Source organism: Geotrypetes seraphini, chromosome 8, assembly GCF_902459505.1.
Source record: "Geotrypetes seraphini chromosome 8, aGeoSer1.1, whole genome shotgun sequence".
In the NCBI taxonomy this organism is placed as follows: domain Eukaryota; kingdom Metazoa; phylum Chordata; class Amphibia; order Gymnophiona; family Dermophiidae; genus Geotrypetes; species Geotrypetes seraphini.
In genome coordinates, this window is record NC_047091.1 from 89,513,736 (window position 1) to 89,530,391 (window position 16,656).

At 42.8% G+C, this 16,656-nt stretch overlaps 1 gene segment (V, D, J or C); it reads right to left on the reverse strand.

Annotated features, from left to right (window-relative positions):
• Positions 1–6,214: 6,214 nt before the first annotated feature.
• The window catches only part of LOC117365480, a 30,559-nt gene continuing 20,117 nt past the window's right edge, over positions 6,215–16,656 (reverse strand). The window contains 1 exon segment of the V gene segment in view: positions 6,215–6,576. Within this exon segment, the coding sequence occupies positions 6,215–6,576 (362 nt within the window).

Here is a 16,656-nt window from a genome sequence, read left to right on the forward strand (position 1 = left end):
GGATGCCTAATCTCATAAGCAAATTTTGAGAATCGCACATGCCACCGCCACTTTCCTACTGTAGTCTTCAAGAATATAATTAGAGTAGGAGAGTAACGGTGACGCTATTAAAAGGGGGTGTTTACCTTGAAACAGCAAACACGAAACATGAGCCATGTTGGTGAATTGAACCCCCTTACCGACTGAATCTTAAAGCTAAGTTATATGCTTTGAATTAATATTTATTACTGATTGGAAACTATTTAAATGAAATAGGAAGGAAATAGGAAGGAAACTGAAGCTGAGGACACAGAAGGTAGCATTCTCAGAGATTCTGCCAGTACCGAGGGCAGACGTGAAGAGGCAGACCGAGCTCCAAGCAATAAACGCATGGTTGAGGAGATGGTGCGAAGAAGAAGGATTCCTTTTTGTGAGGAACTGGACAACTTTTTTGGGGAAGAACAAGCTTTTCAGGAGGGACGGACTACACCTGAGTAAGGCAGGAACGAGGCTGCTAGCAAACAACGTCAAGAGAGGAATTTAGCAGGCTTTAAACTGAGAAGAAGGGGAAAGCCGATAGTTGACCCGACGTCGACAGTTCGGACAAGAATATCCAAAGAAGATACTGAGCGGGAAAAATGCTGGGAACAAGCAAGAGATGAACAACAGAAACTGTTGACCAACAAGAAGGGCAAACAGATAAAATTAGAGGAACAGGAGAGATTGGGAAATCAGGTTGCAGACAAAAAAGATGCACAAAGAAATGAGGAAGAAAGGAACATAAATCAGGGACTGGCAGCCCAGATAGGGGATGGCAAGAGGAGCAAAACACATGTAAAACCAGCCGAGAAAAGAAAAGACTGGGACTTAAATTGCTTGTACGCAAATGCAAGGAGCCTAAAGTCCAAAATGGGAGAATTCGAAGTCATAGCCAAAAAAGGAGACCTAGACATCATTGGAATCACGGAAACATGATGGAACGAGGATAACCAATGGGACGTAGCATTGCCAGGGTACAAACTCTATAGAAGAGACAGGGCCCACAAGAAGGGGGGAGGAATAGCACTATACATAAAAGACACCATTCCCTTGTCCGGAGTGGATATAGAACCAAAGGCGGAAGGATTGGAGTCATTATGGGTTAAATTACTGGGAAAAAATGGCTTTGACATAAGGTTGGGTCTATACTATCGTCCACCTGGACAAACGGAAGCAAACGACAAAGATCTGGCAGCAGAATTAAGGCGGGAAGGCAACAACAGGAAAATGACAGTAATGGGAGACTTTAACTACCCCGGGATAAATTGGATATTGGAAACTCGAACTGTGCGAGGGAAACAGAATTCTTAGAGTCTGTGAGGGACTGCTTTATGGATCAGCTTGTCAAGGAACCAACAAGAGGTAATGCCACTCTTGACCTAATCCTCACGGAATAGGGGGACCTGCAAAAGAAGTGGAAGTAGTAGGACCACTAGGAAACAGCGATCACAACATGATTCAGTACAAATTAGGAGTAGGTACAGCAAAAGGGAAGAGAACCACAATGACAACGTTCAACTTTAAGAAAGGGAACTATGATGCTATGAGAGCAATGGTAAGGAAAAACTCAGAAATAGCTCGAGGAGAGGAGAAACTGTAGAGCAAGCCTGGTCTCTATTCAAGGACACAGTGCAAGAAGCACAACATATGTACATCCCCAGATTTAGAAAAGGGTGCAAAAAAAACGAACAAAAGAACCCACATGGATAAACAATGAGATGAAGAAAGCGATAGGAGACAAGAAAAATTCATTCCGGAAATGGAAAAAGGACCAAACTGGGGAAAACTGGAAGGAACACAGAAAACGCCAAAGAGAATGTCATCAAGTGGTTAGGAGAGCGAAAAGAGAATACGAAGAGAGGCTGGCCAGGGAGGCAAAAAACTTCAAATCGTTCTTCAGATATGTTAAAGGGAAGCAACCGGCGAGGGAGGAAGTAGGACCGTTGGATGATGGAGACAAAAAGGGAGTGATAAAGGAGCAAGAAGAGGTAGCTGACAGGTTAAACAAATTCTTCTCGTCAGTCTTCACAAGCGAGGACACATCCACTGTACCAGACCCCGACGTAATCTTCCATGGTGATCAAGAAGAAAAACTGTCAACAATAGAGGTGAGCCATGAGGATGTCCTCCAACAGATAGATAGATTGAAAAGCGACAAATCACCAGGCCCGGACGGAATCCACCCTAGGGTACTAAAGGAATTAAGAAATGAGATAGCGGGAATACTCCAATGAGTTTGCAACCTATCCTTGAAAATTGGGGAGATCCCGGAGGACTGGAAGATAGCAAATGTTACACCTATCTTTAAAAAGGGGTCAAGAGGAGACCCGGGAAACTACAGGCCGGTAAGTTTGACATCGGTTCCGGGCAAGATGGTAGAAGCACTGATAAAGGACAGCATCTGTGAGCACATCGAAAAACATGGGCTGATGAAAGCGAGCCAACATGGCTTCTGCAAAGGAAGATCGTGCCAAACAAATTTACTGCACTTCTTTGAGGGGGTGAACAGCCAGTTGGACAAAGGGGAACCCATAGACATCATTTACCTCGACTTCCAAAAGGCCTTTGACAAGGTACCCCATGAGCGGCTACTTAGGAAGCTGTGGAACAACAGGGTGGAAGGGGATGTACACAGATGGGTCAAACACTGGTTGGCAGGCAGAAGACAGAGGGTTGGAGTGAAGGGTCACTACTCGGGCTGGAGGAAGGTCACGAGCGGAGTTCCACAAGGGTCTGTACTGGGACCGCTGCTGTTTAATGTATTTATTAATGACCTGGAAACGGGGACGAAATGTGAAGTTATAAAATTTGCGGATGACACTGAACTCTGTAGAAGGGTTAGAACTACGGAAGAGTGTGAGGACCTACAAAGGGACCTAAACAAACTGGAGGAGTGGGCGAATAAATGGCAGATGAACTTCAATGTAGGGAAATGTAAGGTCATGCATATAGGGAGAAAGAACCCGATGTTCAGCTACCAAATGGGGGGATTAGTATTAGAGGGAAGTAACCTTGAAAGAGATTTGGGTGTACTGGTAGATACAACAATGAAGTCAACGGCACAATGTGCAGCAGCCGCGAAGAAGGCAAACAGAATGTTGGGTATTATTAAGAAGGGTATTATGACCAGAACAAAAGAAGTCATCCTGCCGTTGTATCGGGCAATGGAGCGCCCGCACCTGGAGTACTGTGTTCAGTATTGGTCACCGTACCTTAAGAAGGATATGGCAACACTTGAGAGGGTCCAGAGGAGAGCGACACGAATGATTAAGGGCATGGAAAACCTCTCATACACTGAAAGATTGGAGAGACTGGGGCTCTTCTCCCTGGAAAAGCAGAGACTCAGAGGAGATATGATAGAGACCTACAAGATCATGAAGGGCATAGAGAAAGTAGAGAGGGACAAATTCTTCAAACTTTCAAAACATATAAGAACAAGAGGGCATTCAGAAAAATTGGAAGGGGACAGATTCAAAACAAATGCTAGGAAATTTTTCTTTACCCAGCGTGTGGTGGACACCTGGAATGCACTTCCAGAGGACGTAATAGGACAGAGTACAGTACTGGATTTCAAGAAAGGATTGGAAAATTCCTGCTGGAAAAAGGGATAGAGGGGTATAGATAGGGAGCTACTGTGCAGGTCCTGGACCTGTTGGGCCGCTGCGTGAGCGGACTGCTGGGCATGATGGACCTCGGGTCTGACCCAGTGGAGGCATTGCTTATGTTCTTATGTTCTTAAAAGTTAAAAAATAAGTAATAGATTAAAACTGAAGGTTGGATAAATTTATTGGATCAGTGAAGATTTGATGTACTCCCATCTTAGCAGTAATAAGATTTGGAATGCGGCAGATTTTGCTGAGATCCAAAGTATATAATTGACTAGTCTTTAAGCCCGTTAAATCAACGGGTGCTAGAATAGATATGTGTGTCTGTCTGTCTGTCTTTCTTTCTCTCTCTCCTTGGATGCTTGTCTGTCTGTCTTCTGTCTGTCTTCCTTTCCTTTCCCAGTGCAAAGCATGATTGCTGTCTTCCCGCAGCACACACCTACCCCCAAAGCAGCCCCCTTTCCCTCTCCCTCTGGCCCCCTGCCTGCCTGTATTGCTCCCTCTTCTGGCCCATCGGCACGAACTGCCGCTGCTGCTCCTCTTCAAAGCAGCCTGCTGAGGATCACGGCCGGCAGTAGGGAACCTCACAGGCTGCTCCCCACCTCGGTAGCAAGTTCTTTCTGATGCACGGGATCGCATCAGAGGGAACGTGCTACTGAGGTGGAGAGCGGCATTCGAGGTTCACTACAGCCGGCCACGATCCTCAGCAGGCTGCTTTGAAGTGGAGCAGCAACGGCAGCAGCGGTTTCTTGTCTGGGTGAGTGAGGGGGGGAGTTGCTGGCGTATTCCCTGCCTCTGTGTTTGAAAATGGAATTCGGTACAGAGGGACACATCACACTGTCAGGGAACACGACATCCCAAGTGTGCATGTGCGCTTAGGGTTTTATTATAGAGGATGACTATAAGGAGTATAGTATTTGATTGATTTTTTACTTTGTGCGACACCCTTTTTTGCTACAGAGTAAAATAAATCACTGTTCAATAGCAGAGTCCATCCTGAGTTTTTCCAGTGGGATACTATTATTTCCCATTCCCTCCTGCCATCGCCCCTCCCCCCCGTACCTTTAAGTCGGGAGCAGGCGGGATGTTCAGTCATTTCCTCCTGTTCCTCCACTGGCCGTTGTCTGCAATGTGGGCTTTACATCCCTCCCTGGTGCATCAACTAATGCATGTTGTGGGGCCTAAGGCCCTGATGGGCTCAGATGCCTCAAGACCCTCCCCTTGTGTGGGGTCTTAGGCATCTGAGCCAATCAGGGACTCCCTTAGGCTCCATCTGTATCCTGTATACACAGAGGGAGCCTAAGTCTAAAACTCCACCCCCTTTTATCTGGGATACAGAGGGAGCCTAAGGGAGTTTCTGATTGGCTTAGATGCCTAAGAGCCTACCCAAGTGTAGGGGCTTGAAGCATCTGAGTCAATGAAGGCCTTAGGCCCCTCCCTGTGCATTAGATGATACACTGGGGAGGGGCCTAAGGCCCACATTGCAGTCAGTGGCTGGTGGAGGAGCAGGAAGGTATGGGCATCACTCCTGCCATATTTAAGTTCAGTGGGGGGGAGAGTCTTGGGGAGTATCTTTTTTGTGGGGGGAAGGTAGGTTTTTCATGGCAGGAGGGAGTGGGCATCCCTCCTGCCATTTGTGGGTCGCCATGTGTCAGGGTAGGGTGTGCATTTGTTCAGGGGTCATTGGAGGAGGGCCAGCGGTGGGGGATATCTGTGCCATAAAAAAAAAGAAAAGAAAAAAAGCAACCAACCCAGCCGAATCCATGACAGCAGTGACAGGAGGCTGTTTACGCTGTCACTACTGTTAGGGCTCTGCGCATGTCTCAATCGTTCACTAAATGATTGCATGTAAATAATTTGCACTTCGTGCATCAATGACGCAGCAGCAGAGAAAAGGCTCCAGCGGGTAAAGCAGCAATGCAGCCTGTTCACTGCTGCCGCCACTGCTGTTTCAAACGGAGGCATGTCAGTATGGCGGTGGGCGGGTCGGCTGTGTGGGATAGGACGGGAGGGAGAGATGGAAAGGTGCTGCACAGGGGGATGGGTTGGCGGGGTCATCGGGGTTCTGCAAGCTCAGGGCTCCCACTGATTCTGCATTATGGTAAGTTGTATAATTTCTATTATGATATTATAACTTAAGAATAATAGAAATGTATATTGTGTATAAAACTGCCCTACAAACCCGCTCTGAATCGTCCCCCTCCCCTACCGGTCCCTGGAAAAATTTACTTCTATAAAAGTGGTCCTTGGTATCAAAAAGGTTGAGGACGACTCCTTAGTCTAGAGGACATATCTGGGTTTTTCCAAACATCCGGTAAGCCTATTTAGTCACCTACTTTTATCACTGGGAGTGAGATATAGACTGTGTCCCAGTGAAAGCTATAGATAGAACTTGGGAGTCAGTGATCCTGATGAATTCTTGGGATGGGATATAGAAGTGGTTTTGCTCCCACTGTGAAGTGGATCCTTGTCCATAGCAGAAGGAAAAACAAGGAAGCAGAAGTTAGCAACGCTGCTCTTTCCCTCTGTCACACTCTATTTGCTTCTAACACCTGCTCTTTTCTCTTCCTCTTTGTGCTCTTCTACACAGATCAGTCTAGGTTTTTGTCAAGTACTTTATCAGAGTGGTATCCTTGGGGACTATCATACCATTTTGCACAGTAATAAAGAGCTGTATCTTTAAGTTCTCCGTTATTTATAAGTAGCCGATACACTGTCCCGGCACTGTCTATAGTGGAAGTGAAATGTGCTGCTGAAATTCCTGGTCCATACTTTGGTGCTGAGTAGGTGTGATGGTGGTTCAGGATGAGCTTTGGAGCTTCTCCCGGGATCTGTTGAAGAAAACCTGTAACATGGTTATTCTTCACTCCAACATCACAGTTAAAAGTCGCACTTTGCCCAAGTCTAGCAGAGAGAACAGGAGGAGACATCACAGGCGTCTGAGACTGAACATCTGGAAGCAGAACAAAAAAGAATTCATAAATTACTATTTATACTATTCTTATATATAATCCAATTTATAAACATTTAATGCCGTACATACATGAAAAGCAGAGCAGGACACAGAGTAACAAAGTCTGTAGCTGCCGCATTGTAAAAAAGGAAATTCTCTTGCTCCCAGCTCAGATCTGTGCTCTAAAGTGAAGGCAGACACTTGGTGGGAGTATAAATACCAGCAGTAGGGAGACCCCCAGGACTGTATATGCAAATATGATACCTGCTTATAATTTCACATGTAAATATGAAGATCATGGTTGATGTAAACTGTCCAAAGGTCCATTAAGCCCAGTAATCTATTTCCAACTGTGCCCAATCCCGGTCTATGTATCTTGCATGATTACAAAATAATATGTTACTTATCTATGGAATAAGCAGTGGATTCTCCCAAATTCACCTTAGTAATCTCAGACCATATTTGTCAAGGGAGTAATTTTAAGATTATTTTGCAGACAGGACTTTTATTGAGTTTTGATTATTGTAACCTCGTTTTGTGGGGCATAACCTACAACGGCTCTGTGTGCTTTGCAAGTTGCGCAAAACTCAATTGTTCAGACATTATTTTGAGTGGAGAAGCGTTAACATATATCAGAATACTATATAAAATTGTACTGGCTTAAACTGGAGTACAGTATACATTATAAATTGTTGTTGATTGATAATCTTTGAGCACATTGATTAGCACCAAAATATCTAGTTGATAGTATTCAAGTTTTATTTAAAATTTGATTATATCGCTTATCAGACTTTCTAAGCGATGTACAAAACTGGGTACAGAAATTAGTACTTTCAGACATTTTGATTAATTACAAAATACAAATACATTCAGAGGGGAAAAAAGGGGAGAAACACAATATAAGATAGGATAGTGGCACATTTAAGGGAAAAACAACAAGGTGGGGGATACAGATGAAGGAATCAAAGAATGATTAGAAGTGGGGAAATGTAATTGGTAGAAAAATAACCTAATAATGGATGTTATAAATTTAAAGCGTCTTTAAATAGGAAGCTTTTCTAGTTGCCTCTGAACTGTTCAAAAGATTTTTCTTCTCTTAAGTGAATCGGTAGAGGTGCAAAGACAGAGAAAATATTTTGGCTCCTTGTATTAATTACTTTCAATGAAGGGATGGTTAGTAGGTGTTGACTGTTAGACTGAAGCGACCGTAGGGGGGCGTATGGTATGAGGAGTTTGTCAATGATTAGTGGAGCTTTAAATACTTGTGTTTTAAATGACAGCATAATTATTTTGTATGTAATCCTATGTGAGACCAGGAGCCAGTGGGCTTTTACCAGGAGTAGCGATACGTGATCAAAATTTCTAGCATTTATAATTAGTTTTAAGGCTGTGTTTTGTATGATTTGAAGGCATCACATTTCCTGTTGAGTGATACTCCTGAATAAAGAATTACAGTAATCAAGTTTAGAGATTACTAGGGAATGGATCAGAATGTTCAATGATTTGGAATCTAAAAATTTAGATACTGAATAAATCAAACGTAGTATGTAAAAGGTGGATTTAATCAAACAGCTAATATGGTCACAGTACAAAAGCTTAGTGTCAAAGTTGACCCCATGGATTTTGATAGATGTAACTATTTGCAACGTACGGTAGTCCCTTTGATAGTGATAGGGGCACATAGGGTTAGCCCCTCTTTCCAAGGAAAAAGCAAGGTCTTGGTTTTTGAGATGTTTAGGGCTAACATATTGTCATTTAACCAAAGGCAGATTTGCCATATGTTACACTTCCAAAGTTGCGCTCTGTGGATCGTGTTGATCTTTATATTTCAACGATTAAACAAGTAAAGTTGAAAGTAACCAGGGCAAGCATGTTTTCCTGTATAGGCCTTCACAAGTAGAATGAGATCCAGTTGTACATACGTCAACAGGAACATTTGAGTAAATTTAAAAGATTATTAAAAAGGTATTTATTCTGCAAGACGAAGTATGGGAACTGAGCCTTGAATTCTGTATAGGATGCCCAATATCAGAAGCATTTTTTAAGAATTGCACATATCACCGCCACTCTCCTACTCTAGTCTTCAAGAATATAACTAGAGTAGAAGAGTGACAGTTAGGCTAGTAAAAGGGGGTGTTTACCTTGAGACAGTAAACATGAAATATGAGCCATGTCGGTGAAGTGAATCCCCTTACCGTCTGAATCTTAAAGCTAAGTTATATGGTTTGAATTAATATTTATTACTGATTGGAAACTATTTAAATGAAATAAGTTAATCAAAAGTAAAAAAATAGAAGATCCTGCTCTAGAAAATAAGCCCTCCGCACAAAATCTTGCTTATTATTTTGTAAATAAAATCAAGAAAATTAGAGAAAGCATTGATTCAAAAATTAATTCTAATATAGACGCGGAACAAATACAAACGATACCTATTTTCAAATATGCCAATTTTAATATACCAACTCTTGAAGACCTCAAACAACTTTTACAAAGTATTAACATTAAAGGCTCAAATTTTAATTCAAACGCTTCTCTCTTTTCTTTCTTTGGTCCCTTTATTCAGACCAATGGCATACCTAGGGTATGTGGCACCCGGGGTCCATCATTTTTTGATACCCCCCCCCATGTAAAAAAATATTTTTTGTAATAACCATGAAAAATAAATGGTCATAATAGAAACAGGCACTGAAAATTTTCTTTTATTGAACCTCATATATGTAACCATTAATCCAAACATAACATAAATTATGTCTGAATTGTCATGACATCAGAAGTACATATGGAGTAGTTGCAGGTGATGCTTGGGACAGTTCTGATTGTGTTAGTTCAGTTTTATGTGTTTTTGAATAGAAGGGTTTTTATTTCTTTTTTGAAGGTTTTGTAGTTTGTGGTTGTAGTTTGTGGTTTGTGGTAGGTTGTAGAGTTGGGGGTCGAGTGTTAGGAGGTTGTCGAACAGTTTTTTTTCTTTTGACGATTTTGGTTGGAGGGTATGTGAATGGTGCGTGAGTTCTCCTATGTCTGGTTGAAGTGGATTTAATTATTTAGCTGAAGAAATTAGTAACCCCCCCCCCCATTCACACACATTAATTCTCTTCCATTTTTGTTCCCATTCTAAAAAAACACTGATAAGTTCCCAGAAAAAAAATACATTAAAATAAGAAGTGAAACCAAAGGCCCCTACAGATGAGAACATAACATAAGAATAGCCTAACTGGGTCAGACCAATGGTCCATCATGCCCAGTAACCCATTCTCATGGAAGCCAATCCAGGTCACTAGTACCTGGTCAAAACCCACCGATCCATGGCACGCAGACACTTCCTCCATGTCTTAATAACAGACTATGGACTTTTCCTCCAGGAATTTGTCCAAACCTTTCTTAAAATCAGCAATGCTATCTGCTTTTACCATAACTTCTGGCCACTTCATTTTTAAGCTTAGATCTTTCCTTCCAAACAGAGACCTTGCTAGATGTCAAATACAGGAAGAACAAGGTAACTTCACAAGGACTTAGCTGTGCAGGAAATGTGAATCTCCTCATACACCCACCATATAGTGCAAAAATGTGCAAAGGTCTGGTTTTTTCTTTCGATCACTACATAGCCTAATGCCACACAAGCAGCGCTGTTACAAACATATTCTGAAGGTCAATGCTAAGGTTAACAAAGTTTCCTTCCTTGGACCACAAGGAGATACTGACAAACCACTGGAAGAGATCCCAAAACAACTACCCAGGCACAACTCCCAAAGACCCACTCAGTGTGTGAACCAGTTGAGTGGAGTGGACTAACTGGGGGGTGGAAATGGGCCCGGAGTTTGCTCAGCAGAATTTCCCAGACCACCTCTTCCACTCAACACATTGACACACTGCCGCCACCACCACCATCATTAGGAACACCTCACCGGGTAGGCCAGCAATGCTTATAAACTTTATAAAACACATTATTATATTTTCTTATAAAGCACATATTTTAACTGAACTCTCTGATATCCTCAGCCTTGCCATTCACAAAAATAGAAGGAAGAAAAGTTCCCGTTTCCTGCTGTCTCATGTCCCTGGCCTGTACAATATTTTTCTTCTGCAGACCCTTCAAAAGTCTGACCAAATCCTCGTTTCACTTGCATTATAAAGTACTGAGGATGCCATCTCTCCCCAATCCCAGGTCCTAAAGTCTAAGACAGTAGTGCAAACTAGTGCTGCCCGATTCAAGAAATAAAAAAAATTTCAATTCGATTCAGCCTATTGAATTGGTTTTTCGATTCAACTTTCCTGCCCAATTGGGTGTTTGTTTGTTTTTCAAACATCCTGGTGGGTTTATTTTATAGCTTTTTCACCCCTTTTGGCTTCTCCTAACCACACTGGCGCTGTAGTGTAAATAAAATAAAGAAACAAAAAGGGCTTTTGCTCTCTGTTAAATCCTAGCTCACGTTTGCAGTCTAACACCTGCTCTGGCAGGATACACATTTCAAATCTGACATATTGTAATCACAAAACAGAAAATAAAATTAGTTTTTCTACCTTTTGTTGTCTGGTTATTTTTCAAATCTTGTTGGTCCAAGGCTCTGGTTGTCTTCTGATAACTTGCTTGCCAGGGTCTCCTTCTTCCTTCTTTCTGCATGCTAACCATTCATCTGCCATTCTGTCCTCCCCGTTTCCCTTCCCTCCCCAGGAGGTCTGGCATCTATCCTTTTTTCGTCTCCCTCCACAGATCCATCTTTTCTTAACTACCCTTTCATCCAGCATCTCTACCTCCTTCCCCACCACCCCAGGGTCCACCATCTCTCCCTTTCTTTTCCCAACTACCCTCCTATCCAGTATCTCTATCCCCTCCTCCACACCATCCCTTGTGTCCAACTTCTCTCCCTTTCTGTTCATTCCCTCTCTAAAAAACACGGTCCATCATCTCTCTCCCTCTTCTCTATTTTCAGACCCATTATTTCTTCCCACCCAAAGTCCGGCATATGCGCGTCTCTTTGAACCCCCCCCATTCCTTCCGTGTATTTCTACACTAGGGCCCCCCTCCCTGAAGGCCTGTCCCCCCCCTTAAAGGTTTGCATCCCACCCCTGAAGGCCTGCACTCCCCCCCAAGGCGTGCACTCTCCCCGAAGGCCTGCAACCCCCAAAGGCCTGCACCCCCCTGAAGGCATGCACCCCCTAAAGGCCTGTCCCCCCCCTTGAAGGCCTGCTGTCCCCCCCTTGAAGGCCTGTCCCCCCTTTGAAGGCCTGCCTGCCTGTCTGTCACCCCTCCTCCCCCTTGAAGGCCTACCTGCCTGCCTGCCCGTCCCACCCTGAAGGACCACTCGCCCCCCTGGTCTCCCTGCACCACCTATGAAGCAGCCCGCAGCAGGATCGCGATGTCAGCGATCCCTGCACTGCTTCGGAGCTGCTTCCTCTGCCGTGGTCCCGCCCCTCCTCTGATGTCAGAGGAGGGGCGGGACCACGGCGCAGGAAGCAGCGTTGAAGCAGCTCAGGGATCGCTGATATCGCGATCCCACTGCGAGCTGCTTCATAGGTGGTGCAGGGAGGCCAGGGGGTCGAGCGGTCCTTCGCGGGTGGGGGGGACTGAACGGCAAGGCCAGGAGCACCCCCTCAGGACTTGCACCCGGGGCAGATCTCCCCCCCCTTAGTACGCTACTTAATCAGACATTGATTGAGACTAGTCTAACCACAGGATTTATACCAAAAGAATGGAAAGAGGCAATCATCCGTCCAATATTAAAAAACCCTAAAGAATCAATTGCAATCGAATCAAATTACCGACCTACAGCCAATCTTTCCTTTCTTGCCAAATTAATAGAAATGGTTGTCTTTAATCACATAATCAACTTTATAGAAAAAACGCATATAGTACATCCTAATCAAACAGACTTTAGGTCCAACCATTCAACAGAACACTACATGATAGGTCTTACAACCAATATCCAATACCATCTGGATCATCATAAATCAGTTCTTTTGATTTCACTTGACTTATCTGCAGCATTTGATACTATTGATCATCATTTACTTATTAAGAACTGTCCTCCATTGGCATTTCTGACCAAGTACTTAACTGGTTTATATCATATTTTCAAGAGCGGTCAGCCAAAGTCGTCTTTAACAATTCATCATCGAACAGCTACACAAATTCTTATGGTATACCTCAAGGCTCAATTCTGTCTCCACTTTTATTTAACATCTTTTTGTCACCGCTACTTACCCTCAGTCAATCTATAGGATTTTCCTCTTTTGCCTATGCAGACGACATTCAGCAATTGCACCCATTAAATACAGCTGATTCTAATGAGATAATAAATATAAACAATAAACTAAAACAAATAAGTCAATGGCTTAAAAATAATATGTTGGCCCTGAATGTTACTAAATCTTCAGTAATGTTTTTTCCATGGAAAAATGATCTTAAATTCGTATCACAAATAATCTTGGATAACTCCCCACTCCAAAGAGTAACAACAATGAAAATACTGGGAGTGTTATTAGATCAAGAACTCTCCTTTCATTATCAGATTAGTTCAGTGGTTAAATGCTGTTTCTATAAGTTACGTCTTATCAGATCCTTAACAAAAGTCTCAAAACCAGAAGCTCTTAACATTCTCATTCATTCTTTGGTCATCTCAAGGCTTGATTACTGCCAGTGGCGTACCTAGCATATGTGACACCTGGGGCCCATCATTTTTTGGCACCCCCCCATCTGTACAAAAAACATCATTTTTAGTAAAAAGCCACACATCACACATGAGTACCTAGGAAAAGGCAGCATCTTACATACTGCAATGAGCAGTACAACATCAATACACCCATTGTAAAACTAAACAAGCCAGACTAATACAGATCAATCCTACACCGTCAATCCTAACAGAAAACCATGTCTTTCGAACACACAGAACACAGAAAATACCTTTGCCTAGTATGGAATATGTCATCACAAACTAACCTTTCCCCCTTTTACAAAACTGTAGTGTGGATTTTAGCCACGGTGTAACAGCTCTGACGCTCATAGAATTCTGAGCATCAGAGCTGCTACCACCATGGCTGGTGCTAAAAAACTTTCCACAGTTTTGTAAAAGGGGGGATAAAATATAAATACATAGACAAAGGTTAAATTGAACCAGCAAGAAGCAGGACTCTGCATACAATGCAACACCACAGAAACAGTGACACATGTCTCCTAAAGCAATAAATAAATAGAAAATTTTTGTTCTACCTTTATCTTCTCTGGTTTCTGCTTTCCTCATCTTCTCATTCAATTCCTTCCATCCACTGTCTCTCTTCTCTCTGCGTCTTCCATTTACTCTGTTACTGTGCCTCTCCCTTTCTCTCCCCTTCCAAATTGGTCTGGCATCCATCTTCTTCCCTCTGCTCCCCCCATAGTCTGGCAGCGTCTTCTCCCCACTTTCTCTTCCCCATGTCCTTTCAGCATACTCCCCACTCTGTCTTCCCCATGTGCTTTCAGCGTCCTTCTCCCCCATGTCTTCCCAACGTGCTTTCAGCCTCCTTCTCCCCACTCTGTCTTCCCCATGTGCTTTCAGCGTCCTTCTCCCCCCTCTGTCTTCCCCATGTGCTTTCAGCATCCTTCTCCCCCCTCTGTCTTCCCTATGTGCTTTCAGCTTCCTTCTCCCCCTCCATCTTCCCCACGTGCTTTCAGCGTCCTTCTCCCCTCTTCTGTCTTCTCCATGTGCTTTCAGCATCCTTCTCCCCCTCTGTCTTCCCCATGTGCATTCAGCGTCCTTGTCCCCCCCCTGTCTTCCCCATGTGCTTTCAGCATCCTTCTCCCCTCCCCCCCTCTGTTTTACCAATTTCTCTTCAGCGTCTTTTCCTCTCCACCCCACCTTTCCTCCATTTCTCCCTCCCCGCCCCTTACCTTTGTGGCGCTCTCTTCCCCCCCCCCCCCGGACAGTGGGCCCAGTCCAACAAATGTCCCTGCCCTGTGGCTGGCGATGTCTAAACAGCCTTCGTACAGCATCCAGCTGCTGTATGGCTGCCGTAAAGGTCGTCTCTGATGCAACTCCAGCTGCTATAAGAAGGTAATGTAGACTGGCAGCCACAAGGTAAGGGGCAGGGAGGGAGAAAGGGAGCTGTTTCAAATTCACCGCTGAATTTTCCAGACCTGGCCGTCTGTGCACCTCCCCTAAGCCTGCACTCGGGGCGGACCGCCCCACTCCCACCCCCCCATCCCCCCCTTGGTACGCCACTGATTACTGCAATACATTGTATCATGGTATAACCCAGAAAGAAATAAGAAGACTAAAAATCATACAAAATACAGCAATAAAAATTATTACTAATTCAAAAAAATATGATCATGTCACACCTCTGTTACAAAAAGCACACTGGCTACCAATCTCACATAAAATAATTTATAAAATCGCACTGATAACCTTTAAAATCTAACAAACTAATGCACCAATGTTTCTGGATCATCTTCTAATACCATATTTTCCAGTCAGGACACATAGATCAACAGAACAACATCTGCTGACTATCCCTTCTTTAAAAGTAATAGGTACTAGGAGATCTACTATCTTTTCGGTTATAGCACCCCAGATCTGGAACAACTTACCAATTTACTTACGTGGTGAATCCTCACTAGAAAAATTTAAAAGCTCTTTAAAAAGTTACTTGTATAGGGACGCATTTGAGACATAGATATCATAAATCTTCTATCATTAAAGCATATGCTCTAATACTTAATTTTAATCAGACTGTACGTATAGGTCGAAATCTCCTTTACCTCTTTTCCACGTTTTCCATATTTAGCCATACTTTCAAGATTAATTTCTAATTTCTATTACCCTCTAGTTGTTTTTATCCCTACATGTATCTCTATTTTCTTTAAAGATTGTAGTTCACCATCCTTTCCTTTTGTACTGATAATTATTTGTACATATACACTGTATGTTTATTTGTATAAAGTTGTTTTATTGTTTGTTTCCTAATTATAAATTATCATACGCATTGAAGTATTTGACATTGCGTGTACAACAAATTTTTAATAAACTTAAAACTTGAAAAAATAAGTAATAGATTAAAACTGAAGGTTGGATAAATTTATTGGATCAGACTCAGTGAAGATTTGATGTACTCCCCTCTTACTGGTAATAAGATTTGGAATGCGGTGGAGGCAAATTGCTGAGATCCAAAGTATATAACTGATAACTATAAGGAGTATAGTATTTGATTGATTTTTTTATTCTGTGTGACACCCTTTCTTGCAAGAGAGTAAAATAAATCACTGTTGCATAGCAGAGTCCATCCTGAGATTTTCCAGTGGGATACTATTATTTCTCACAGTATACAATATATATATGTGTGTATATATATAATATATATACAGTATATTTAAACAAATAGATCAAGGAACTCTTTCAGTATGATAGATAAAGGGACATCATTCACACAACACAGAAGACCATTCATAAGAGTCTCCATATAAACTAATCTTCTGCTAGGCCATAGGTAATCATGTGTAATGTAATTACCAAGTGACATGGAGACAGCTACAGCTAAGAGTCATTTGATTGGCTGGTGGCTCAAGTACGATAATAGTTTCAAAAAGGAAGTTTAGCTGAGATGGTGTTAACAGTTGGTGAGTGGAATTCTGATTTTTATTTAAAAAAAGAATAGGATAGGTTTGTGATTTGTGAACATACATTTTGCTTTACTGAACTTGTAAAAGTTTAGAGTGGGAGATATCAGTGAGGGATAACTATATAATTCTTACATACTGAACCAAAACATTTAGCTGTTTTCTTCTGGCCTTAAGTCTGTTCTGACCCTGTTGAAATCTGTGAAGTTGTGAGCTATTAGAAAGGCAGGAAAGATGCTGGAGAGAGGGTGATGGAGAGAGAAGAGGGCACAATGTTGGATCTGAGATGGACCTTAGCCCAACCTATTCTCCATCCAGGTTATATCTACTCTGCCCAAGTCACACCTACCCTGACGCACCCCTTTTGATGTCATCACTGAAAGTGACATCATGGTCCTGCTTCAAACCCTAGCCCTTTGGATGCTATCAAAGGAAGTGATATCATAACCTGCACCAAACACCACCCAGACCATGCCCCTTGTTCAAGATGGGGA